The sequence below is a fragment of the Alternaria metachromatica genome (genome assembly GCF_023757995.1).
Source record: "Alternaria metachromatica strain BMP 0045 chromosome Unknown scaffold_44, whole genome shotgun sequence".
Taxonomy (NCBI): domain Eukaryota; kingdom Fungi; phylum Ascomycota; class Dothideomycetes; order Pleosporales; family Pleosporaceae; genus Alternaria; species Alternaria metachromatica.
The window spans coordinates 149,261-174,615 of NW_026055535.1; the positions used below are offsets into that span (position 1 = coordinate 149,261).

Genomic DNA, 25,355 nt, shown 5'->3' on the forward strand with positions numbered 1-25,355 from the left:
TCTGAATTTACTGACATCCCCATGGGTGCTCAATTAGATCATGCACAGCTGTAAACCCTAGATCATGGCCCGTATGTGATTTTGTACGCCAAACTCCCATCAATGCCTCTCAACCACTACCTCAGAACCTCTTGCCTCCCCTCATCGGTCGTCGGCCCTGCGCAGGCTGGCTTCCATATGCTCTCCTTCCTTCGACCTTCTTGTCGCGACTCAGGCTCGCCCCAAGACTGATGTCGATGCGCGGTGGTGTTGAGAAACCGAACGATTTGGCCACCTTGACGAGATCCAGCTTGTGCACGTCGAACACCGACCGCAAGCTATGTGAAGCATACGACTGGAGGTATGACCGGTAGCCATCCTTTGCGCTCTTGTTGAGGTAGTAGTTTTTGCTGATCAAGGCTTCCAGTTGTGACTGAATGTTGAGAATCTTGTTGGAAGGCAACTCAAACTCCACCAGCGGCACGCGGTTCTCTTTGAGGAGCTTGAGGAATCCTACTTCCGACGGCAGGAGGAACATCAAACTCCTGCCCTTGCCGTTTGCACCCCGGGCTGTTCGACCGACTCTGTGGATGTAGTCTGTGGACAAGTCAGTATATGCTCATGCGTTGCGTGCGTTCAAGCTTACCTCGCGGGTCATCAGGTGGGTCGAACTGAATAACCCAATCCACCTCAGGAATATCTAGTCCTCGCGCAGCAACATCGGTGCAGATGAGTGTACCGCTCTGTGCATTCACAAACTCGAAGAAGCGGTTCGTTCGCGCCTGTTGTTTGAGCTTGCCGTGCAGTCCAAGTACAGGCAGGTCGATGTAGTTGAGTAATTCGCTGTAGAAGTCGACAGATGCGCACGATGACAAGAAGACAATGACCTTCTTCTTCTGGTGTTTCTTAAGGAAAGAAAACAGAAGCCTGAATCTGGTGTCTGAATCGCACAGAACGTAACCCTGCTCCAATCCCTGGACCGTGCTATGCTCGGCACGGTGATCGACGTTGATATAGAGGGGGCCGGCCTTGAGCGATATCCTTGCGAGATCCTCAACCTTGGTGGTCTGTGTTGCGGAGAAAAGCATCGTCTGACGCTCCGTAGGCAGGATCTTGATGATGGACCTCATCTCGTCTTCGAAACCGACTTCGAGAATTCTGTCTGCCTCGTCGATGATGAGCGACCTCAAGTTCTTGAAGACAAAGCCCTGCGTGTTGTGTAGATGGTCGAGGAGGCGCCCGGGAGTAGCGATGATCAGGTTCAAGCCCTTCCTGATCTTCTCGGCTTCTGCGTTTCGGTTGGCACCACCGATGCAGATACCAAACGTCTGGCTGTGTGGCTCCATGAGCTCGCGCGCTACACCGAAGATCTGCAACGCCAATTCTCTGGTCGGCGATACGACAATGACTCCAGTTCCGTTGCGCGGCTTGAACCGCAGCTGTGAGAGCATCTCGATGGCGGGGATGAGGAAGGCCAGTGTTTTTCCACTGCCAGTCTTTGCCGCTCCAAGCACATCCCTTCCTGATAGCAGAGGTGGTATAGCCTTCTGTTGGATCTCTGTCATGTTCTCGAAACCCATGTTCTTGATAGAGGTCATCGTTCGTTCGCTCAGGTTGAGCTCGTCGAATCGCGTCGGGTTCGCTGAAGGCATCGAGGTGCCTGAGGGAAGATCAACGGCATTGCTGCCCGTGCCAGAGGGGAGTTCGGCAAGCTCGTCGTTGTCGCCTTCATCGTCCTCGTTGTCGCTGTCGTCGTCTGCAGCAGTTGCCTCTGCGACGACTTCCTCTGCTGCCGCTTCTTCTTCCTCATCGCTCTGTTCCTCCTCAGAAACATCCTCTACCACTGGCTCTTCGACGACAGGCGCCTTGTCCTTGCGCGCCTTCTTGCGCGCCTTGGTAGCGTTTACGCCATCATGCGCTGGTGCGATGGCTGGCTCGGCGCTCTTTTTGCTCTTGTGAGACCTCTTCCTCTTGTTTCCCGACTCGATCGCGGCGGGCGACATGGTGTATACTGCGTTTGGGGGGTGCTGTGCAATGGCGCGAAAAGTTCGACTTGAAGCGTACCGGCTTGCCAAAAGTTCTAAGACCGAGAAATAATTATCGCGCTAGAGACCCTGGCCTGGCGCACGGACCAGTTCAGCGGGTTGCAGCATCGCGATGTAGAGAACATCACCCAGCTACTCCACGAACAGCTGATGAAAGAAAGAGTCTACCTAGCTGTCACAGCCTGCACAGTTGAATGGTCTCAAGGCTGGCGCATATCATCATGAGGTCTTCTCTGATACCACCTACGCTCCCACGACGTACGACGCACAACCTACTCATCTGCAATGTTCAAGAAACTCCCATATCTCAGCACCCTCATATTCAAACAAACAAAACATATCAGACATTCAGTGGGCGTGAAGAATCTACGCTCAGCATTCACGGACGAACTTTCGCGTCTACCAAGTCCTCAGCCGGTCGCATGTAAATAGCGTGTACACCATCCCTAGCACTAGCCACACGGCCTGAATGTTGTCCCGAGTTTCTGCACTCCGGACAAAAGAGTCAAAAAAAGCAAAACCTCTAGATCACGGACGAAACAATGTAGGTACACGATGATGCGGCTACGACTTTGCAAAGCTGAGTACTGTGCCAGTGGGATTGTATTACCAATCAAAGCGGAGTAGCCGACTTGTATATATGCCTTTAAAGTATCCTCGAGATCCTACAAAACACTACAGTATATCTCACCATCATTCTCAACTCAGACCCATATCATCAAGCAACGACCCATCATGGCACCCAAGATCTTCCTGTACACACCCACACCCACACCCACCCCCTCCCCCAACAATCCCCGAGACTAACCCACCCCCAGCACAGGAGGAACAGGCTACATTGGCGGCTCCGTCCTGCACACCCTCTACACCACGCACCCCTCATACTCCATCACCGTACTTCTCCGCCGAACTCCTGAGACCTTCACCTCCACCTACCCCAACATCACCATCCTAACCGGCTCCTACACCGACACCTCTTTGATAACCTCCGCCGCCGCCTCCGCCGACATCGTCGTGCACAACGGGGACTCAGACCACGAACCCAGTCTCTCCGCCATCATCTCAGGTCTCCTCCAGCGCTCTACTCCAGGCTACCTTCTCCACCTCTCCGGCACAGGAATAGTGTCAGACTGGGCCTCCCCATCATACCTGGGAGTGCTAAACCCAAGGATATGGTCTGACAAGACTTCTCTGGGCGAAATCCGCCAATTGCCTCCAACGGCGCTGCACCGCAACACCGAAACCATTTTACACGACACCATCGCAAAGCACGGAGATAGGATCAATATAGCAATCATGTGCCCCCCAGACATCTACGGCAAAGGCAAGGGGTTGGTGAAAACGCATAGTGCGCTTATCCCTTTCTTCATCCACGCAGCGAAGGGATTGGAGAGTGGGAAACCTTTTTACTATAACGAAGGTGCCAATACTAGGAGTTGGGTGCATATCAACGACCTCATGCGTCTGTACTTGCACGTTGTGGAAGCCGCAGCCTCTTCCTTGTCCTCCAACTCCGACTCCTCCAGTGGTGATTTCTTCAACGAAAACGGCTACTACTTTGCTGCCACGCAAGAGCATTCGCAGATCGATGTTGCGAAAGCAGTGGGGGGCATTCTGCACAAACACGGTGTTATCAAGGATGCGGAACCAGTGCAGATCGGTTTGGAGGAACTGGATGGCATGGCTAATTATCCCGGATTCCCGAAGCTGGCGAGGTATTTGTTTGCGAGTAATTCGCGGACGAGGGCTGAGAGGGCGGGTGAGAAGTGGGGGTATAAGGGTGAGGCGCCGGGGCTGTTGGAGTGTTTGGAGGGGGATGTGCTGGATGCTATGAAGGGGATGAAGTAGACTTGTCGGCAACTCATATAGCAGTGAGCTCAACGATGACATTACATATGGTCTGAATGGTCTTCCTGCTATCTGTACCGTGTGATAGTTATTACGGATGTCGACGACCTCTAAGCAATGCTATACCATCGTTGCTTGTGGACTCAGATCGTTACGAAGTCAATCGAACATAGTAATCATTCAATAGATTTTGAGAGAAATTACACGGGGCTCAAATATTACCCAAATCCCTCCACGCTCACGCTCAAACCAACGAGAAGACATGTTGCAACCAACAGATTCGTCCAATCCAAACCCACTTATCGCATGCGGCCGTCAAGACCCTGGAGATCACGCTCCAGATCGCTTCCGTTCCATCCACCTTGGTTGAACGCTTCTTGCGGCCTTGGGTCTTCGTAGCCAGCGCGGTCGTAGTTGTTGGGTATCGGGACTTGCGGTGCCTGGTTCCCCCCAGCGCCTGCACCGGGTTGTACGCGCACCATCTGGCGGAAGCGACTGACCTCATCCAGGATCATCTTCTTCATCTCCGGGATCTCCTCGACTACCTCGAACTGGAAGTCGAATGTTGTTGGGCATGAAGGCTCGTCGGATGCATCATGCCAGATTTGTAGGTACCTGTGCTCCAGGGCTTCCTCGACTGAGATACGGCTTGAGGGATCAAAGGCGAGCATGCGGTCGAGCAGGTCAAGTGCGTCGGGGTTGGCGTTCCTGAACAGAGACTGGAAAGAGATCTTCTGCATGTATGGTAGGTTGCGAACGTAGTCTTGCGCACGAGGCGAGCCGATGCGCGAGAGTGTCTCCTCGTTTGGTGTTCCAAGGTAGTGCAGGATCTGGTTCAGTTGATCGACGTAGTCGCGGCCCTTGAAGAAGGGCTTACCGCCAAGCAGCTCAGCAAGGATGCAGCCTACTGACCACACATCGACTATGCAAAGTCAGCTTGAGTTCGGCATGTGACTCCATTACGAGAGAGTGACTACTTACTAGCTTTTGTGTAGCTCTGGAAGCTCAACATGATCTCAGGGGCTCTGTACCATCGGGTAGCGACATATTCGGTCATGTATCCTGCGTTCTCCTCAGGGTCCATGGAGAAACCCCTGGCAAGACCAAAGTCGCAAATCTTGAGCTCGCAGTCGGCGTTGACGAGGAGGTTACCGGGCTTGAGATCGCGATGGAGGACATTGGCCGAGTGGATGTACTTGAGACCGCACAGGATCTGGTAGATGAAGGACTGGAAGTGGGCATCGGTGAGCGGCTGGCCGGACCGGATAATGGCTGCCAGGTCGCACTCCATGAGCTCTACACGCCTATCAGCACTGTCTCATTGAAACATGGGTGTAGTCCATACCCTCGTATAGGTAGCACTCGTTGAAGTTGTCTGGGCGGGGAATGTCCATGTCGTAGAGACATGTTATCTGTGCGACGGGTTTAGCATGGGGTCGATCGGGGCACTCGGGAGCATGTGTGTCTTACGTTACGGTGGCCTGGCAGGTGTTAGTAGTGTTGCAGCCGGCAGGTGGCATGTCAACGTACCTCTAAAGTGCTGGAGCAGCTTGATCTCGCGCAGGGCACGCTTGGCAAGGATCTTCTTGCTGAAGACGTTGGTGACCTTCTTGATGGCCACGCCCTCGCCCGTCTGGTTGTTGGTAGCCGCACTGGGGGCATCATCAGCACTTGTTATGCGGCGCGCCGTCGCTCGAGTCGTACCAGACAATGCCATAGGCACCCTGTCCCAGCTCCTTGGTTACATTGTAGCGCTCGTCGACGATGAACTCCTGGTTGAACACCTGCAAGCTGTCAGTACGCGTGCCCGGCCCTGAATGGCGGATATAACGTTACCTTGAACACTTTGCGGTTGGCGAGGTCGCCCATGGTGGCAGCTGCGGCGGGGTAAGGCTCTTTCTATCTTCAGGGAAATCTTCAGGAGAGAAGTGAACAAGGTAACGATCGAAAGCGCAGAAGTCGGACAATGTGGACTGTGGAGAAGAAGTGCGGGCGGCAAGCGCACGATATGATATAAGGCTAGGCGCGCGGCCAATGTGATGACTGACAGGAGCTGCTTCGACACAAAGCGGGGCGGCGGCTCTGGCACGGGGCGGGCGGTGGGACAGTCGAGGCAGGCGCAGAGTCTTCACCGGGAAGTCGCCAGCAATAGGAAAGCGATGGACAGACTGGCTTCAGCAGAAAAGCGGTCGTCCTGTGCCTCGTCGCGGCCTCCGTGAGGATATGGTGGGGTTGGTATCCAGTCGCTGCGCGGACGAGGGGTTCAACTTGGCTGCTTGCGGCAAGGCGCTGCCCAAGGCACCTTCCTCAGACCGCTTCGCCCGCGCCGCTGGCTCTGCCCTACAATCAGGACAATTGCCCGTTGCAGGCCCGCGACCGTTTAGCCAGCCGACGGCCAGCCCGACAGCATGAACGCATGAGCCTAGCGCTCCGACTTGGCTGTCATGCACCTGTACAAATCCATGGTCCCCTCAGGGTCTGCCGCCATGTGCGCGAAAAGCGTGTATTTACACTATATACACTAACAAAACGTGGCTGCTCGTTTCTACCACGTGCCGCCGTCTAGATGGGTATTCAGCCTCTGCTATGCACAATTCAAACTATTCCCTCTCAAACGCCATATCCGTGGTGCCAAGATAACCCCGCCACTTATGCCAAACAAAATAAACGCCAGTCGTAACGTCGCTGAACAAACAGCTTTTTGGCCTCATGACTCGTAAGAGAACCGCCGTCGGGACGCATCCGTAGACCCTTCCAGCGGCGAGACGGGGGAAAGGGGATCGCCATCCGATTCGGCGCGTCGTTCTTCGCGAGCACGGTAGGGCGGCAATTGGAAAAATGTGTCCGAGGCTTCCAAGAAAGCACCGTCTCTTGGTGTGCGTGGTGTAATGGGCGACACGTTGTCGGTTGGAAGCCGACCGCTCACTATCGACACTTCGGACGGGGATATTGGTGCGAGCCTGCGCGACTCTTCGTACGCAGCTGGGGTTGCATCTGGCGTGCCGGTCGGATCTATGCCGTTGTATATCCTCTCGCGTACCACCATGGACTCCTTTTCCGACAGTTGACGGCCGCCTGCCTCGGGAAGCACAGGCATGTCTCCAGGCATCTCATAGATCTGACGCTCCTCGCCATCTGCCTCATGCACGGCTGATGATCCCTTCTCTTCTGCGCTGGAGCTCATCTCGTGATGCACATGGGATGAGCCAGGTAGCTCGGCCTTCGCGAAGACAGTCACGCCTTCTGTACTACTTCGTACTGGAGACGTCGGAGCCTCCTCTGACACGGGTGGATCCATCTTGGTGACCGCCGCCGCAGCGACATCGGCCTCGTATTGCGCTTTGATGTCTGCCAGCTTGCGCTTGTGCCGCCGTCGCCAGAACCACCACCCAATTGCGCAGAAAATCAGAGCAATGAAGAAGCCACCTCCCACTGCGATACCAATGACTGCCCCTGAAGACAAAGGCTTCTTCTTTGGGGGATCATAGTGCGGAACCGCGTAGGTGGGCGACACGATAGGCATGATTTGGGGAGCTTTGCCAAATGTCCAGTCCACCGCTGACACGGTGAAGTTCTGACGTTCCCAGTCTACGGTCAAGTAGGCTTCCTGCAGGAAGACTCTACCCAGTACCCACTGACGCGCCTCCGCACCTCGTCTGATAGGAAAGTATTTTGTCTTCTCTTGCAACCCTCTATACGGAGGAGTCGCCTCCAAGTCTAGAGCAGCATAGGGCAAAGTGATCTGCAAAGTCGAATCCGTGCTGTATTTCTGGCCGATAGTGATCGTGACACTGGGGTTTTGCGCGACGAGATCCCGGTGAAGCGCATCATCCACAAGGTAGAGATCTGTCTTTTCATCGTATTTTAGTCCAAATGCATCCTCAAAAGCTTGGCATATCTCAACCGGCAGGTACAGTTCTGCAACCGTCGAATCAATGTACATGGTCACGTCGTCCCGGTTCATGAGGAGGTCGATATCTCCTTTCGACGTGGTATCTGCCGTGATGCCGACGACACCAACCGCCAGGTCGCGCTCATTATCCGGGGCGAAGATGAAGGTGAGGTCGTTGGGAATGAGGCGGGAGGCATCGTAGCCGCCAAGCGTGAGACTTCCGAGGACCGTCTGGTCACCTGTGCATCCGAGTCAGTGATTTGCAACGAGGGTACGTGGTAATGTCTTACGGTACTGGGCGCCTGCCGTGTAGCCAAAAGACAAACTGGGGATGCTCTTCTGGTCGAACAGCGTGGTTAGGTAGCTCGGAACGGATTCATCGAAGACGGAGAAGTTGGTCGACTTGGAATGCACGCCTATATGCCCGAGCCAGAAGTTGGCGGTGACCAAGGTGCCGATCGTGGTGTTCTGAACTGAGGGCCCCATCTCCCCGGCCCTCCCCAGACCCACCGAATCGAAGCCGTACAATCCATTGCCGACCAGTCCGAGATACTTCTCGATCCACAGTTGGTAGAAGCCCTTTTGCTGCCATGTTTCCGAGTTGCTGCTGTTGAATAGGAAGCCGCGGCTGGTTTCACAATCCGAGTCGAAGACGTTGTATGCTGTGATTTCTCCTGTCACCGGGCTCGTGGTGTTGGTGATGCACGCCATGCGATTGATGGCCCATATCTGCTGGCTTGCAGTCGACACAAAGACGCGCACATTCTCCCCTGTTTCGCCCACGCGCAGAGTAAAGGTGTTCCATGAGCCGTCGACTCCTAGCCAGTTCTGGTCCGGCGCGACGGTGACGGGTGCTGGTACCGAAGCGATGCCAGGCAGCAGCTGGAAGTTGGGCGTCTCGGTGATGTTTGTCGGCACATAGTCGGCTGCGGCAAGCAAGGGCAGGAGCAGGGCGGCGGCGAGGAAGGCGCATAGGGTTGTGTGGAAGGCACGATGCCCTCGGAAAGGGACCATGTTCCGTGACTAAGCGGCGCGTGGAAGGAGGCACGACTGGGGCCACTCAACCTCGAAGAGCGCAGCGAGCAGCATCACCGAGTGGCATTGTTTGTCCCCGCCAGCGCCACGAGAGGGGTGAAGAAAGAGAAGGAGTCCTCGGAATGCAGCCAGCATGCAAAAGCACTCTCGTCCAGAGTCGAGCCAGATTGGCGGATCCTGGCATGCCAGCCGAGAGCAAGCCAAGGCATATATTGCACCAAATGCTCTAACGAAGTTGGTCACTTGGCTAACGGGGCGAACGCTCCTTTCGATTGACGTACCCGCCATTTGCTGCGATAGCACTCTTTTTTGCGGGAGCGCCCCGACCGTCACCCTTCTGCGATCCCTCTGCTGTACGCCTTGATTTTGGCGCCTCGATGCTGTGCGGCGGACGTAAGCTTGTACGGCAACTTCGTCAGACGCCTGTAAGACGGCCATCCTGCTCCCGTCGCTTTCAACCGGTATTCTTCCGCAGCAACATAGATGAATGCAGCTGAATGCCGTGAGGCACCCGACCAACCCCTCGTTTCATCCCTACACCGATTGGCACCTGTTCGCGCAATCTGGGGTCGGCCTCTGGACTGCCATGTGCCACTGCAAGGCGCTGGCAAAGCGGCTGGGCTTAGGCCACCACGGCTCCCACTACGAGCGGGCGACGCCCACGCCCGGACTTCACGACAGCCACCCCCGAACGACAAGCTTGAAACAGTAGGTTCTGGAGCGGTTGACCAGCGCATTCGCTTAGATTTGCTCTCTCCAGTCTGGCAGATCGGCGCGCTTGCCAGAAACCTACCAGACCATCGTCATGCTCAACAAGAGGAGATCTTGAGTGATGCGTCGATCATGATGTTGGGATGAATGCTTTTTGTGCATGATGAACGTGGCGCTTCATCTCCGCAAGAGCCGCACGCCGCCTGCGTGGTAGACAATCAACTCTCAGCTGAGGAACAGCAAGGGCTGTCTACAATGGCATGGAGGCGTGTCGCACAAATACAAGCAATCGCCTATGCCGAGACAGGCAGGCCGGGATTTTGATGCCTCCGCCCACACCCCAGCCTGCAACATGCTGCAGTAGCGGGGTCTTGTGCTCTCAGGGACCTGCGTGGCAGTCGCACTCAACCTACAGGATGTTGGCCAGATTCATCGTTCTTTTGCGAGGTGGACATACGTTATTGGTGTCCTCGTTCAACTCACGTGCCATCCGCCTCATACCCCTGTCCCGAATAGGAGCCTACGGACTTCGCCCAGAGCCTAGCTACCTTCCGCGCTGATCTTCCGATAAATATGCATGTCCACGCTCGGGACCACGCCAACCGATGCCGTCCATAGGGCAAAACGCGCTGGACCCGCTCATCCAGATTGCCTCTGCTGCACTCTCGTATGCCCACCACTCTCTTGGGACGACTTGAGAGCACGACGTTCGCTATCCGTAGAGTGCTGCTCATGCAGGCACTCTACAATCGCCATGTATCTTAATCACTCGTTTCTCACAGTATGCGTCGCTTCATTTGCAGCGGGGGCCGTGTTCCATCGTGGTAAAGCCAAATCCCATTGCGCCTCGCGGCTCTGATCCGCTGCGTGCTAACCAAGCCATCAAGCCCCATATTCCAACGTCACCCTCACAACGAAGTCATCGGTATCTGCTTCGACGCTCGCACCTGTCCTCCCCGCAACTTCATCGCGTAGCGTTAGCAGCCTCGGTACAGGGATTTCTAGCGAGCATGGAATCCTTCGGCCCACCGATGCGGCCTCGACTGGACCACTGGTTTCTTCTGTGCTACCAAACGCCACGTTATCAGACGATCTGAACACAACATCGTCGCAAGGCCAATATCCATCGCTAGCCACTCCTGAGATTCACTTGCCCACTATCAACGGCTCAGCGACACAGCAAACCCGCATCTCTAACGCGACATGTACGGTCAACATCCCCAGTGCAAGTGTAGATTACTGGTTTGGCCCAACATACATGCATGTGGCGGGAATTATGACAACGCAGGCATCGAATTTCAGTAACGTGGACTCTTATACCCTTGTTCCTTACACGACAACCTTTGATGCATCCAGTGCACTGGCATCAGATTATGCATGTATCTACAGCGAGTCGTATTATGCCGAATGGGATTTCACGGTTACCATGTGTGAAGAGTACACGGCAAGACCTAAAGCAGCTACAACATCTATTGCCTACCGGTCAGCAGGCTACTCTCCTTTTCCTTCTGGTAACGTCATCCCGACGTCGGACGCCGGATTATACGATCTGTACTACCCAGATACTTTCCCATCTGCCACGGCTACAATCACCCTTGGGCCAAATACTACAATGGTTCAGACTTCTGCGACACCTTTCGTCCATTTCACAGCTTACGAGGTTGAGTCAGGAAACAAAACCGAGACGGTACAGCTTCGTTCCGCACAGGTCTATCCTTACTGGATGAATGGATTCGACGAGGAGAGTACGGTGACGGGATCACTGCCAGATGGCTTTCTCAACCAGATTTCACAGTCTGCGTGTGATGCTGGACAACTACAGGCCACTGTTGTGACTGTCCTTATCGTTGTCGACTTATACTATCAAAACTGGCCCGGTATAGGTCCGGCCCTCATCCATGTCGAGTCGTCTGTTCTTGGTTTTGACGACGGACCCGTCGTTATAAATGGTTGGGGCGGCAGCACTTCGAAAACTCCCCCTCTCACAGTAGCAGACTGGGATCTCCCAGGTGATACCAGCAAACCAAAGCCCACCAACGTCAAGCCAAACGACCGAATGGACTCAACTTCTACGACTAAGATACGCGGCAGTGAGAATAACAATGCGGTCAATCCTCCAGAATTCACTCGAGTTACCGTTGGTTCTGTGGGCACACGACCCATCGTAGTTGGTCCTTCTTCAAGAATTGTTGTCGGCTCTCAGACCTTACAAGCTGGGGGAGCCCCCGTCAACGTAGGAGGTGGGACGATGGTTTCTCTTGCGCCATCGGCTACGGCCATCGTTGTGGATGGCAGTACCTCTAGGCTACCGCAAGTTACTCCGACGCGGCCTCCACCAGTGCTGACGATTGGCTCGAAGACACTCACACCCAACGCTGCTACCCAATTCTTCGTTGGTCCAGGCCAAACCCTCACTCCTGGAGGTGTTGCTACTGTCGATGGTACCGTCGTCAGTTTGGCACCGTCGGCTTCTTTCGTGGTCATCGGAGGTTCCACCCAAGTTCTACCCGGATCATCATCAGCTCCAAACAGTCCGCCACAACTGGTAGTCGGTGGCTCAACGATCACAGCACAAGCAGCCCAAGAAAGTTCTAACAACTTCAACGGCCTAGAGAATCAAAGACCTAACCCAACGTTCGTTATCTCGGGGCAGACACTCGCTCCGGGTGCTCCTGCCATTACCGTTTCGGGCACCACGCTATCACTAGCACCCTCGGGAAGCGTACTGGTGGTTAATGGAGCGTCCTCGACGATACAGATACCCGCTGTCCCTGCCGTAACGCCACCCACACTTACTGTCGGCGATAGCGTGTTCCCTGCTTTTGACAATCCGCGAAACACATTCGTTATCGCAGGTCAGACACTTGTGCCTGGAGGGTCGGCAATCACTGCATCCGGTACTACTCTTTCGTTGGCATCATCAGCATCCTTCGTTTTGGTCAATGGCGCCACATCCGTGATAGCGAACCCAGCGGCGCCGACTCTCAACGTTGGTAACAATGTCTTCACACCCATTTCGGCCTCACCAGGAATATCATTCATCGTTGGCGATGAACCCCTAGTTCCAGGTGGACCAGCCATAACTTTCTCCGGGACCACAATATCGCTTGCACCTTCCGCTTCATTCATTGTTGTCAATGGGGTTACTTCATCCCTCGCTATTCCTACTCCACAGGTCGGCAAACCTCCTACGATCACCGTCGGCGATGATGTCATCGGTGCTCTTCCAGAGCCCTCAGGGCCCACCTTTGTAATAGATGGCCAAACACTCGTTCCTGGGGGCCCAGATATTACCGTCTCGGGCACTACACTGTCACTCGCTCAATCGGCATCATTCGTTGTGATCAACGGTGTTACATCTACATTGGCTACTCCGGCCCCTCCACAAATCACAGCGCCTCCTTTGACCATTGGAGATCTGACATTCGGGCCGCTCCCAGGAACTAGCACTGCCTATCTAATCGGGTCGAGACTGCTTACCGTGGGGGGCTCGATCGTTGTCTCGGGTGTCACGATCTCGCTCGCACCCGGAGCTACAGCCTTGGTCGTCAACGGCGAGACTAGTTTCATCTCGCCGCAGCCTACCATCACCAATCCTCCACTACTCACCATCGGTTCGCAGACGTACACTGCGGAAATGGGAAGTGGAACAACCTTCGTCATCGATGGGCAGACTTTGACGCCTGGGGGTACAATTACTGTCGATGGCACAACAATCAGTCTCGCGTGGGGAGCGACAGAGTTGATTTACGGGTCTTCAGGTCGCACCACGAAAAGCGCCTTGTTTCCCGCAACCACGACCCGCCTCCAAAGCGTCACCAATACTCCGAGTGCAAGGGCCAGTAAGCCCGACGGACAGGCGACAGCGACGAGTACGAAGGAGGGCGCAGCATCACACTCGGACTACCCGAGCTTGATGTTGCTTGCACTTTTTATCATTTTTTGCTTTGCTTCAGGGTGCGTAGCATGTTGAGCGGTTTTCGACATGGATTCATGGTTTTCTATGGGTATAATGAGCATTATTTGGGCGTCCTCGGGTTATCGCCGGTAAGTGATACCACGTGTACAACAAGATCATCATCGGCGTTTAATCCATTCGCGGCGGCACATGCACGATCGCAGCGCAACGACCTCATCATTCAAAACGCCTGTCAAAGACAGGGTGTGGTAGATGGAAGAGGTACCGGTTAGAGAGTGGCGCATCAGTTAATAATACCCAGGGATTGGGATGGTTGGTAGACAATGAGAACTATTGAGCACGTTTTGAGTGTCGAACAGGTACTTAAAGGCGAAGGGACTCTCGATTGATGTTGGAGAAGGCCACCACCACGGGGCGGTAATGTTACTGCAAGCCACTACGCACATGCGCGACAACGTGCATCGGCGCAACGCTCAGCTCCACTAACGAAAAAAACAACATACCGCAAGGGCGCGTTCTGCGTTCCTCATCTAAGCGCCTCATCTCCGTTCATTTTCGTCAAGCGGCGCAGCACTTTACATTATCTCGAAGCACGGGTGCGGCATTTCGACTATCTATGCAGGACGATAGTATAGCCGGTGGTTCTTTGGTGCTGAAGCAAAACGAAGATGGCGTCACGACTCGACTGCGAAAACGGTGTTGGCTACAGCGATGCCTCGGAAGTGTCGAAACATCACCATTGTCTTGGCAGGTACAGGCGCGCAATTTCCCCCACTGAAGGAATTCGTTTCATGTTGTCTCGCGAACGAATACACCCTTAGCGAAGTTTTCCGCCCCACCACCGAGGTTGCTTTCCCGTCGAACTGCAGGATCTAGAATACCGGATCAACGAAATGAGAGTCATTGTAGACCGGTGGCATAAGGGATGGAGAGTAGGGAGATTGCGTAGTGTGGCGGTGACGATGGGGGCACGCAGCGGTAAGTACCAATCGGTCTCCGACATAACGTTATGGCACAAGCAAACAATCAACTGCGAACATGTGGATGCGAGTAGCATTGACAGCAGAACATGTTGGCGCTTCAGCGCATGACGTTTCGTTAAACGCCTGGGATAGCCAGACTTCAACCGATCAAGCTTTTTCGACATGGTTTCACGTTTCCCATGAGGCTCTCCCGTTATTCGTTGCGCAACGTCTGATACAGGCCACCTCCAGGCACATGCATGGAGGCGACGCCTTCAAATCTCTCCTTGACAATAGCTCATCACATATTATGGGGCGTAGGAACGGAGCAGACCTGGATTCAACGTTCTGCGGCAGCTAACCGAAGCCACGCTTCCGGTTCGGGCGCTAGCGCAGTGCTGGATAGATTGACAGGTGCTTGGCATCAATCCACAGACCCGGGTTTCATGTCGTTGGCGCTGTCAGGATTCTGTCAGTGAGGCACTAATCTTGTCATGGCGCAACTGTGCCGTGTAGGCGGAGGGAGTATAAGAGATACAGAGGCCATCGCAGTTGAAAGGGCATCAAGCTTGACGCTGACACTCACTTTCACACGCTCTTTAGCATTACACTCGCTTTCGATCCATTCGTCTATCATTCATTCGTTTCCATTCTATCTTTGAAGATACGCTCAACCTTTTCAAATCCAACCAACCAACCAACCAACACACCAACCGCAAACATGTTCACCAAGACTGCTATCATCCTGGCTGCTGCCAACCTCGCCGCTGCGCACACCACCTTCCAGAGCTTCGTCATCGACGGCAAGGACCAGGGCCAGCACTTCGCTGTCCAGACTCCTTCCAACGGCAACAACCCCATCCTCGATGTCACCTCCACTGCCATGATCTGCAACGGTGGCAAGGCCACCTCCGACCAGGTCGAGGTTGCCGCTGGCTCCAAGCTCGGCATGCAATGGCACCACAACGACCCCGCCTCCGCCGGTGACGGTGACGACCCGATCGCTCCCTCCCACAAGGGACCCGTCATGGTCTACATCGCCAAGGCCGACACCAACGGCGAGGGCGCCGTCTGGACCAAGATCTACGAGGACGGTCTCACCGGCTCCAAGTGGGGTGTTGATAACCTCATCTCCTCCAAGGGACTCTTGGAGATTGACCTCCCCAACCTCGAGGCTGGTGACTACCTCATCCGCCCCGAGATGATCGGTCTCCACGAGGCCAGCGCCGAGGGCAAGGCCCAGTTCTACAACGGCTGCGGTCAAATCAAGGTCACTGGCAGCGGCTCTGCTGCTCTTCCCGCCACTGGTGTCGACATGACCAAGGCGTACAAGGCCACCGACCCCGGTGTCATGTTCAACATCTACGGCGGTGCTACCGACTACACCGTCCCCGGTCCCAAGGTCTGGGACGCCGCCACCGCTGGCAGCGCTCCCTCCACCCCTTCCAAGCCCGTTGAGTCGGCTGCCCCCTCCACCCCCGCCTCCAGCGCTGCTCCTTCCGCCACTCCCTCTCCCGTCGAGTCGGCCAAGCCCGCCGCTCCCTCTGCCACCAAGCCCGCTGCCACCCCCGCTCCTTCCACCGGCAGCGGCTCCGCTCTCCCCGAGACCTTCACCATCGAGCAGTTCATCCAGTGGCTCAAGACCGCCACCGGCACCTCTTCCAAGGCTCGCCGCCACGCCCGCGCTTTCAACTTGTAAGCGCTTTCTACACACGGTCGCAAGTCGATCTTTCTTGCATGAACTGGTGTTCATGGTTGGTCCCTTTTTGAGACGTATTCTTCTTTGATGGGAAACCCCCATACTCTTTCTTCCATAGACCGCGAGATCGGCTAGCCTCTTCTTTTGATGTAAATATAGCATTCACGACGAATGGAATTCGAAAAGTCTTTGTACAATTATTGCTTGCTTGACATGTGTGGCTTGTGACTGAGTGGTGTCATGAAATGTTAGTGATATGGAGGGCGAAATAAATGCCTCGGACGCCTACAAGAAACCTACATCTTCCAGATTATACTACACATGGCGATAACGAGTATACATCGTCTTGTACACATTTTGTCGCCTAGGGATCAAAAGCAATGTATGCAGTAACACGCATGTACCAGGCGTATCTCGTGTCTTGAAAAGGGTATTGCAACTATCATAGTACACTTAACTGCGTCCATCCACCTAATCTCTACCTAATGTAGCCTTCTCCATGGGCTTTGTCAAGCAAGAAGTCCTTGTCGATATCTTTCATGATCTTCAGAGCCTGTTCTACAGTGATTCACGACCGTACATAGCCGTCACGACAAGGGTTAGAAGTATGAGGACTTGAAGCCCAACATCGTGTGATACTTACGTGGGCGCATCACGTTCGCTTTCACGCAGGCGCTCGTGCCAGTTGTTACGCGGAAAGAGTTTCTTTGAGCACTTACACTCTTCTGGTCTGTCCGCTACACTCACTGCAGCTTACCTGGGCGGCCTATGCAACTACGCGCCACCAACAACTTAAATCATGAACACTCACAAAAACGCCATCCCAGTCGTTGCTCTAACCACCCACTCACCATCAGCTTCCCTATCCTCGTCCGCATCATCATCATCCTCATCCACCAACACCCCACCAAGCACATCTCCGCAAAACAAGCGCGAACGCGACCCTGACCCGTATGCCAAAGAAGTGGCTTTACAGCAAAGGCAAGACGCAAAAGCCAGACTGGGTGCTAGCGGTGGTGTACCGACAGGCTGGAAGTGCGGGCATTGCGGTACGGTGCAGGATGCGAGTAGTGCGGAGTGTGTGACGTGGTTTTGGACGGAGGGCGTGTGTGGGCACGAGTATTGTGGGAGGGGGGAATGCTGTGCGCTGGTCATCTGATGGGAGAAGATATGGTATCTGCACACGTATGCACGTAGGTCGAGGCCTATGAAAGTGGCAGTGAGATGAAGTGCAGCCATTGTTGAGTGAGATGAAGGGTCAAGATAATAGCAGAGGCAATGGCATAGGATGAAATGTAGATCATTGTATTCAAGATTTTTTGGTGTGAGCAAATATTGTCGGTTCACGCCACCCTGCGGCTCTGACCACCTCAACTCAGGTAGTCTGACCCGAAGTCTCGTGTACCGCTTCAACTAGTTCTGGATGACGCCGATGTCGATGTTTGAGCCGAGCGTCCGCTCTCTGAAAGAATCGATCACAGCCCTTGGCTCCACAAGGCCACTCACGCGCCCCACCGCCGTGCTTTTGCCTTCGGTGTCTACCATAGTTTCCTTGGCGATATTTTCCTGTGAATCTGGCAGGACAAAAAGGGCAATACAATGGATCTACTACTTCTGACGAGCCAGATGTACTAGATTGCTCGATCCCATGAGAAGTTGTCACAGATAAAGGAACATGGAGATGGCTGCCGTAATAATTTGAAACTCGACGGCTTCCCCCATTCGGTGAGTCGTTTGTCAGACTGTTGCTGTGTTCCATAATATCTTCGGCCGGATATGATGTGGGCTGCGGAATGATGGTATCTGGTCGGATAGTTGCCACACTAGCCCTTCCCCAATCTTGACCTTCGTCCAGATACGAAGTGGAATGTGAGACAGGGGAAACGGGTCGGATGGCCGCAAAACTAGACTCGCCCCATTCGCGAGCTCCATCTTCTACGCGACGTGATGTTGGAGGATCCAAGGTTGACATCGAATGATTGCAAAGATTTATCAAATGCGACGTTCGCTCGCGGAGACGCGCCATGCGATCGTCTTGTCCTTCATGTAACGGTGTCCAGGGACCATCGGTGTGGCACAGCTCTTGGGATTCGAGCGTGACCTCGGGCGAAAAGTGATCAAGATCCATCGGGTCGTTGGACCAAGTTTCCTCCAATGCGGTAGGGCGCTCGTCATACTACTGAGGTTGGTCAGTGCAATTTCATAGAGCGACGGTATTAGTCTTACGGTTCTCGAATTCGAAGAAGCACGCTGAGCTTCTTGTTCAACAGCTGATCTGTTAATGAGCTCTTCTTCAACCGTTGTATGAGGCTGTGAAGTGTCCAACGAATGGGGCTCATAGGGCGTTTCACTTGTGATGCGTCCTTAGTGCACATGTGAGTAGGTACTTCGTGGCTGGGGCGGAGATGAACAAACCTTGTTGATTATTCTGTGCAGTCATGTAACCTTCCACCTTCGAGCAAAGTATTGCATATTGCTCCTGTTGTCTGGCATCTCCCTTGCGCTGTGACCGTGGGGTCTCGCATTTGAGGCCGTCTGCCCCATGAAAGATTTCAAACTCGTACTTGTCGAGTATGTCTTCGTTGCAAGTCCTGCAGAGTTTGAGAAACGGTAGGTGTGGTGGCTCTTTCTTTGGCAGGCTGCGAGTCAAATGTGTTCGAACGGCTGACATTGTAGTCACTGGGCCGCTTGTACATGTATATGCATATCCCAGTTTTGCCTGCACTTTCCGGAACGGGCATTGAAAGTTTCGCTCAGACTTCGAAGAAGCTTTCCGAGGGGTTTTCTGGAATTCTTTCGCCATAGTTTTTTGACGCTGTGATGAATGGCATCAGTAATGCTTTGAGCGCGGAAATATGGCCGACATACCTTACTCGAAGAGACTACAGGCGAGGACAACGAGCTCGCTCTCTTAAGTCTTTTGGGCGTTGTGACAGGTAGCGATACTTCGCTTAAGCGAGCGTCTGAATTGCTGGGCCAGCATTGATCAGGGCTGTTGTTTGTATATGATCGAGGACTGTAGGACACTTGGGGAGTGGCACTCGAAAAAGATGCCATGAAGGCATCAAAATCAAATGTAGTCACATCAGGATCGTCGTGAGGACTGCGGAAGTCTGGGGCTTGGCGCAAGGCTGGATCTTCTACCGGAATTTGTGGGACCTCCGATGGGTGAAAGTGAATACCGGAAGGTTGACCAACACCTGGTCGTGGAGGAGGGTGTCCTTCAAAAGCCTGCAAGGGGATTGTATGAGCCGGAGGACCATCGGGCGCTCTAGCCGCCATGATAGGTACGAGGATAGGAGGACAAGGAGGACAAGGAGGACACCGAACGAGGTGGGAATCACCATGCTATATCGTCCTCCGCTAACCAAATATTGTAGCTGAAGTGTTGCTTAGCGACTCAGCTTGCATGCATACATAGCTTTTGATCTGAGGATTTCACGATCTGAGGACCTGAGGACCTGAGGACTTGCGGACTTGCAGAGATGCCTGGATGCCTTACAAGCCGCAGGCTATGGGCCACTGAGAGACTGGAGTGGCGCAGAATAGGTTCAAGTCCGATCGTTATTGGACCACATGGCGGTTAACTAACCAGGTTCGAGTTAGCAGACGGAGGTGAGGCTGAGAGGTGCAGTACAGAGCGGCCAATGGCAGGCTTGATCGATTTGGGCGCCGGGACGAGTTGTTTAGATGAACAGTTGTATACATAACGACTGACGCAACCACAGTGACTGCTGTTCAGCGTGTTCGCGCATATCATGCTTCAGGCAAAGCTTGGCGTAGGAATGTTCACATGAGAGGAAAGGCCGAGGGCGTGCGAGTATAAAAGAAGCTCAGTGGTGTAAAGAAGTGAGACGACTGGAGGGGTATCAAAAAGGAATAACATGCTCAATGACAATACGCACGCGCTTCAAGCCCAAACACCCAGAGTCCAGCTGGCTCTCTCACCACCTTTGTTGGACAGACCCGGACCCATACTTTGCCTCTGTGCGATAACAGAAACCTCCTTCTCCCGCGTGGCGCCCTGCAAACCATCTTTGAGATACTTCTCGCGCTCAACTTCCACGATACCCTTGATGCGCTGCTGTGCTATCAGACTCGCGCCTGCCCACGGGCCCAATGTATCCACAACTCTGATCGTGCCACCTACCAAGCTCGCAGGCGGTGGACCGTGACGTATTGCCATCTGGGCGAACTTGGTGTCTATAGGGTCTTCAGTGGGCGATTGAAGCGCCGCGGGAATCGGCGCAGGCTCCGCATCGGTATCGAGTGACGAGGGGAACGTATCTTCGCCTTCCTGTCGGCGCGTCTCCACATCCTCCTTTTGGTTGCGCATCTTCTCCTCGCGACGTGCGCTTGCTCTGCCGTAGCTCTTTACTGGATCCCACCCCTTCAGTTGTACCAGAGCGTCCAGTTCTTTCTGTATGCGGGTCTTGAGGCCGGGTAGGTTTGACACGCCGCCCGTTATCACGATGCGCGACATGCATAGTCGGCGGACGTCTATGGGGAGTTGGACGAGAGCGCGGTATATGAGGTGATGTAGTGGGAGGTCTTCGTCGTCGAACTCGTGCATGGTCAACTCGGGCGCAAAGAGAGCGTTCTCGGTGGGCTTGGCTAGCGACGCGAATGATATCGTAAGTTCGGTAGGAGGTGTGTGCTTCGGAAAAGGTATGGTGACGGCAGGCGGCGGTGATTCGATAGCGTCTTCGAACTCCTCCAATACGGGAGCTTCTCGCGCGGGGAAGTATACGGTTCGTCGGTTCGATCTGGGGACAGGCTTGCAACATCCGACGCGGGTGAGGACTTCCTCTGCTTCTTCGAAAGAGACGTCTGCCTTGGTAGCGCTCGGCTCAGCGTCGTCAAGTTCGGCGTTCAGTAGCTTGGCCATCTCCTCGCTCAGCAGCTTGCCTGCCCGAACACTGCGTCTTTCCGAGACTTCGCGGTATTCGCATACCGCAGTCACCAGTGTTTCCGCCCAACCTATATCCACGACCAGCGCTGAGCGTAGTCCTGCTGCCACTGTCGACAGCACCGGAGTTGACATGAGAGTGATGCTCGGGGCCTGGAAGCTTGTGAACAGCACATCGAGGATGGTCGACATGAGTGCATGCGGCATACGCGGAGGCATCGCAAGCAGTACCCGCCGTGGCTTCGTGTCCAGCAGAAAGTATTTGCCGTATGCCTCCCTCATAGCCCGCTCAAACTTGTCTTCTACCAGGCCCATGTCAACCTTGCTCAGATCCATACGGTAGAGCTCATGTTCTTGACCCCAGTCCTGGTCCCGCTTCCGCTTTCTTCTCTTCTGTGCATATTCGGGATCCCACTGCCTGTAGTCGCCCACCCTCCGCTGGTCGTCGGGCCCAAACGGGAGGGTGCATCGCGGGGCACTTTCGCCGGGAAAGCCGCCGCGTACGAACCGCGAGCCGACTTCTATCACGACGTACTCGTCTTCGGTGCGGAAGGAGCCACCAGGCGAGCCGAAGGTGGACGAGATGGATCGTAGGAGCGGTGTCCGCGGTGACTCTCCCAGATCGGCGAGGCGTGGAGTGGCGCCCCGGGTGCTGCGGTTGAGGGAGCCCGAGACCTTTCGCTCGCCGCCGGATGACATGGCGGGGATGCTTTTGGATGAATTAATAAATCATTATACTGTAAGCTCAATGGCCGCAAGTTGCTTCGCCTGCATGTGCCTGGCGTTCGTCACTAGCTGCCAGAAACCGAGCTTGTGTGTTCCAGGGTTAGCGTTGGCTGGCTGGCCCGAGCGCAGGAAAAAGTTCTAGCTGGAAAGCGCACTGCTCGAGCTTGCGACAACTCCCATCGCGACTTCCCACACCACGTCCAAATTCACCACGGAGGGTAGCTGCGTTTCGCGATCGCCATTGGACCTACCCCACGACCGAAATCAGCAAAATGGGTCTTTTTATCCTCTCGGAGACTTCGGCGGGTTACGTCCTGTTGAAGTCCAAGGACAAGAAGCTTCTCAGCGGAGAGAACAAGAACTCCTCTAGCATTGTCGAGGAGCTCAAGCTCAAGAAGTTCGCCAAGTTCGGCAGCGCAGTAGACGCTCTCGAGCAGGCCGCCGCGCTCCACGATGGAAAAGTCACGCCTATGCTGTCGTCTCTTTTGGAGGATCTGAAGGACGAGACCAAGGCTACCTGTACGAACATCCTGAGATTGCGCAGTGAACATGGCAGCTAACACCTTCAAGTGGCCGTCGCCGACCCCAAGCTCTCCAACTCGATTGCGCAACTCCCCGGTCTCTCCCTCAAGACCGTATCAGACTCTTCTACCCAAGATGTATTCCGTGCCATCCGCGAAAACCTGACCTCGCTCCTTCCCAACCTTCTTCCCTCTGAGGAAGCCGCGACCAGACTCGGTCTTGCCCATTCCCTCTCGCGACACAAGTTGCGCTTCTCGCCCGACAAGGTCGATACCATGATTATCCAGTCCATCGCATCGCTCGATGTGCTCGACAAGCAGCTCAACACCTACGCCATGCGTGTGAAGGAATGGTATGGCTGGCACTTCCCCGAGCTCGCTAAGAGTAAGTTCCAGCCTTTTAGACGCCTGTTTCTCTGGATTCGTTACTGACGTTCGCGACAGTTCTCAATGACAATCTCGCCTACTCTCGTGTGGTCCTTAAGATGGGCTTCCGAACCAAGGCGCGTGAGAGCGACCTCTCCGAGATTCTGCCCGAGGAGATTGAGGCGGCTGTAAAGGCGGCAGCAGAAATCTCCATGGGTACCGAGATCACAGAGGAGGATCTGGAGGCGACCTCAGCTCTTGCCGAGCAGGTTGTTGACCTCACCGAGCACCGTCAAAGCCTCGGCGCCTACCTCTCCAACCGCATGCAGGCTCTCGCTCCTAACCTTACTGCCCTCGTTGGTGAGCTTGTTGGTGCGCGCCTCATCGCCCACGCTGGATCACTCATGAACCTTGCCAAGTCGCCTGGTTCCACCATCCAGATTCTCGGTGCCGAGAAGGCTCTTTTCCGCGCTCTGAAGACCAAGCACGACACACCCAAGTACGGTGTAAGTATCCCCTTTCCCTAAGCGGAGAATCTTAGTGCTAACTTACCCAGCTCATCTACCACGCATCCCTTATCGGTCAGGCCACCGGAAAGAACAAGGGCAAGATCGCCCGTATGCTCGCCGCCAAGTCCGCCTTGGGTCTCCGTGTCGACGCCCTCAGCACCTGGGGTGTATCGTCCGAGGACACCTCCAAGGAGCCCACCGAAGAGGAGAAGTCGCAGCTCGGTCGCGACGCCCGCCTCACCATCGAGAGGAGACTACGCGCCCTCGAGGGCAAGCCGCTCAAGAGCATTCCTTCCGGCAACGCAAACGCGACAACACTTGGACAGAAGAAGTGGGAAGTCAAGGAGGCGCGGAAGTACAATCCAGACGCCGATGGTCTTACTGGTGACGAGCCAGCCGCCGATGCGCCCGCTCCCAAGAAGTCGAAGTCAGACAAGACCAACGGCACACCCAAGAAGCTGGTACAGGAGGTCGACAGCGACGAGGAGATGGCAGACGCCAAGGACTCATCAGACTCCGAGTCGGAAGACAAGCCCGCCGCCAAGGGCGACAAGGCCGCAAAGAAGGCAGAGAAGGAAGCCAAAAAGGCACGAAAGGCAGAGCGCGCCGCAAAGCGCGAGGCCAAGGAAGCAAAGAAGGCCGCCAAGGAGGCAAAGAAGTCGAGCAAGGACAGCAGCAAGAAGCGGAAAGCCGACGATGGCGACGAGAAGGTCGAGAAGAAGAAAAAGAAGAAGAGCAAGGACTAGATGCTGTCGCCTGTATCTGTAGCCATGTTCTTTCACAAAAGAGGGTACGGCGTTGTTATGGGTTTGAGCTTGCTTTGTTTCAGGCGAGTGGCGCACGAGGGTTCGGCATATTGTAGTTCTATGTTTCAAAGTCCCTTTTACGCTTGCATGATGGGGATGCGGTGGATGGATACCCGCCAGTTGGTAGCATACAATCACATGTTCATAAATCTTCAGTCGTGTTGTCTTGTACTGCTGATGTGTCCTGACTGGTATGCATTATATAAACCCCGTGTTATTGACGTTCCCACCGCACTCGGTGCAGTACACTTTCTTCTCTCACAATAGCACGAAACCCTCCATCCCCTGCTTGACGCTGCATCTACTCATCACCTATCACAGGCTCAAGCCTTCCGCTTAACCTTCCTCCTCTTCTTATTAGCACCCAAAAGCTTATTCGCAATCTTCGGCATCTCCATATCCTCCATGCCCTCCGGAATCATTCCCTCTTCCTCATCAAACACCTGCTGAATAATAGCCAGAATATCATGGAGTTCATCCTCCGTGAAACGTGTGCCCGCCTGTGTTGTAAGAACGTCAGCACCCCTCAATACCCAAACCTCCCAAACCCCAAGACTTGGAAGATCAAGAACTACTGGAGAGTTGGAGAGCAGGATAGAAAATAACATACCTCCTCAATAATCAGTTCCAACGTAACCTGCGTCGTCGGTCTCAAATTATACAACTGCAGATACTCCGCCTTGTTCAACCGGTACTTGGGCGCCAACGCGCGGAATAAACTATGGGGCCCGCGGTAGAGCGTTCTAGGTCGCGATGGGTGCGCGTCGGCTAGGGAGGAGGTTGTGTATTCGGCGGTTTGGAGGTAGGCGAGTCCCTTATCAATATTAGTATTAGTCTCACACGTTCCTGTGAATCGAATGGAAGGGGATGGAAAGGCGTACATCTCTTAATATATGCGTCAACCCAGATGGCTTCTTCCTTTTCCTCCCCGTCTCATCAGCGCCGGTGTACTCTGCGTCTTCTTGGCGGAGGTGCAGGAGGACTTCGTGGTTGGAGAGGAGCGCGGATTGCGGGGTTTTGATCTGATTGTCTTTGTCAGCAAAACGGACGCAGGATGGCGCTACAAAAGGGTTCTTGGTGGTTTTGGGGTTATCAGGTGGAAGGGGAAGGATGAGATAAGGATGTGGATATGGGCTGTATGTCATGTGATTGGAAGGTTGAACGGAGAAGATGGGAGTTGAGATTTGGAGGATGTGACTTACATGCATCCTGACGATCTCGTAGCACTCGTGCAGACGTCCTTGTTAAGAATCTGGAGTTGAAGTCGTCCGATGGCCACCAGTCTGCGTCGTGTAGCTGGCCCTGGACTTGAAGCGATGTGCTTTCCCAGTGTACTGAACTCAGATTAGTTTTTTGAAGACATGTAAACAGGTGGTCTTCGCAAGGCCGTATAGCCGAGAGTGATGTTAAGCGAACCGTGCGAGCATT

The 25,355-nt window shown here is 54.4% G+C and overlaps 8 protein-coding genes across 8 annotated transcripts; 3 read left to right on the forward strand and 5 right to left on the reverse strand.

Moving 5' to 3' along the window:
- Positions 1-121: 121 nt before the first annotated feature.
- Positions 122-1,982, reverse strand: HAS1 (ATP-dependent RNA helicase; the record flags this gene model as incomplete). Its single annotated transcript, XM_049337256.1, has 2 exons — positions 122-576; positions 626-1,982. The coding sequence occupies 2 exons, from the start codon at positions 1,980-1,982 to the stop codon at positions 122-124; spliced, it is 1,812 nt and encodes a 603-aa protein (XP_049183645.1).
- Positions 1,983-2,759: 777 nt separating this feature from the next.
- Positions 2,760-3,872, forward strand: J4E83_010376 (uncharacterized protein; the record flags this gene model as incomplete). The annotated part of the gene is made up of 2 exons (XM_049337257.1): positions 2,760-2,779; positions 2,843-3,872. 2 exons carry the CDS (start codon positions 2,760-2,762, stop codon positions 3,870-3,872), a joined length of 1,050 nt encoding a protein of 349 aa, XP_049183646.1.
- A 299-nt stretch (positions 3,873-4,171) lies between these two features.
- On the reverse strand, positions 4,172-5,741 carry SPM1 (Subtilisin-like proteinase Spm1; the record flags this gene model as incomplete). Its single annotated transcript, XM_049337258.1, has 7 exons — positions 4,172-4,794; positions 4,854-5,168; positions 5,218-5,284; positions 5,343-5,353; positions 5,403-5,524; positions 5,577-5,656; positions 5,709-5,741. The coding sequence occupies 7 exons, from the start codon at positions 5,739-5,741 to the stop codon at positions 4,172-4,174; spliced, it is 1,251 nt and encodes a 416-aa protein (XP_049183647.1).
- Positions 5,742-6,579: 838 nt separating this feature from the next.
- J4E83_010378 (uncharacterized protein) lies at positions 6,580-8,778 on the reverse strand (the record flags this gene model as incomplete). Its single annotated transcript, XM_049337259.1, has 2 exons — positions 6,580-8,003; positions 8,055-8,778. The coding sequence occupies 2 exons, from the start codon at positions 8,776-8,778 to the stop codon at positions 6,580-6,582; spliced, it is 2,148 nt and encodes a 715-aa protein (XP_049183648.1).
- A 2,158-nt stretch (positions 8,779-10,936) lies between these two features.
- On the forward strand, positions 10,937-13,256 carry J4E83_010379 (uncharacterized protein; the record flags this gene model as incomplete). The annotated part of the gene is made up of 2 exons (XM_049337260.1): positions 10,937-13,199; positions 13,231-13,256. The coding sequence occupies 2 exons, from the start codon at positions 10,937-10,939 to the stop codon at positions 13,254-13,256; spliced, it is 2,289 nt and encodes a 762-aa protein (XP_049183649.1).
- Positions 13,257-15,112: 1,856 nt separating this feature from the next.
- Positions 15,113-16,090, forward strand: J4E83_010380 (uncharacterized protein; the record flags this gene model as incomplete). The annotated part of the gene is made up of 1 exon (XM_049337261.1): positions 15,113-16,090. One exon carries the CDS (start codon positions 15,113-15,115, stop codon positions 16,088-16,090), a length of 978 nt encoding a protein of 325 aa, XP_049183650.1.
- A 3,910-nt stretch (positions 16,091-20,000) lies between these two features.
- J4E83_010381 (uncharacterized protein) lies at positions 20,001-21,698 on the reverse strand (the record flags this gene model as incomplete). Its single annotated transcript, XM_049337262.1, has 1 exon — positions 20,001-21,698. One exon carries the CDS (start codon positions 21,696-21,698, stop codon positions 20,001-20,003), a length of 1,698 nt encoding a protein of 565 aa, XP_049183651.1.
- Positions 21,699-24,250: 2,552 nt separating this feature from the next.
- On the reverse strand, positions 24,251-25,072 carry J4E83_010382 (uncharacterized protein; the record flags this gene model as incomplete). Its single annotated transcript, XM_049337263.1, has 3 exons — positions 24,251-24,427; positions 24,538-24,741; positions 24,809-25,072. The coding sequence occupies 3 exons, from the start codon at positions 25,070-25,072 to the stop codon at positions 24,251-24,253; spliced, it is 645 nt and encodes a 214-aa protein (XP_049183652.1).
- Between the last annotated feature and the right edge of the window lie 283 nt (positions 25,073-25,355).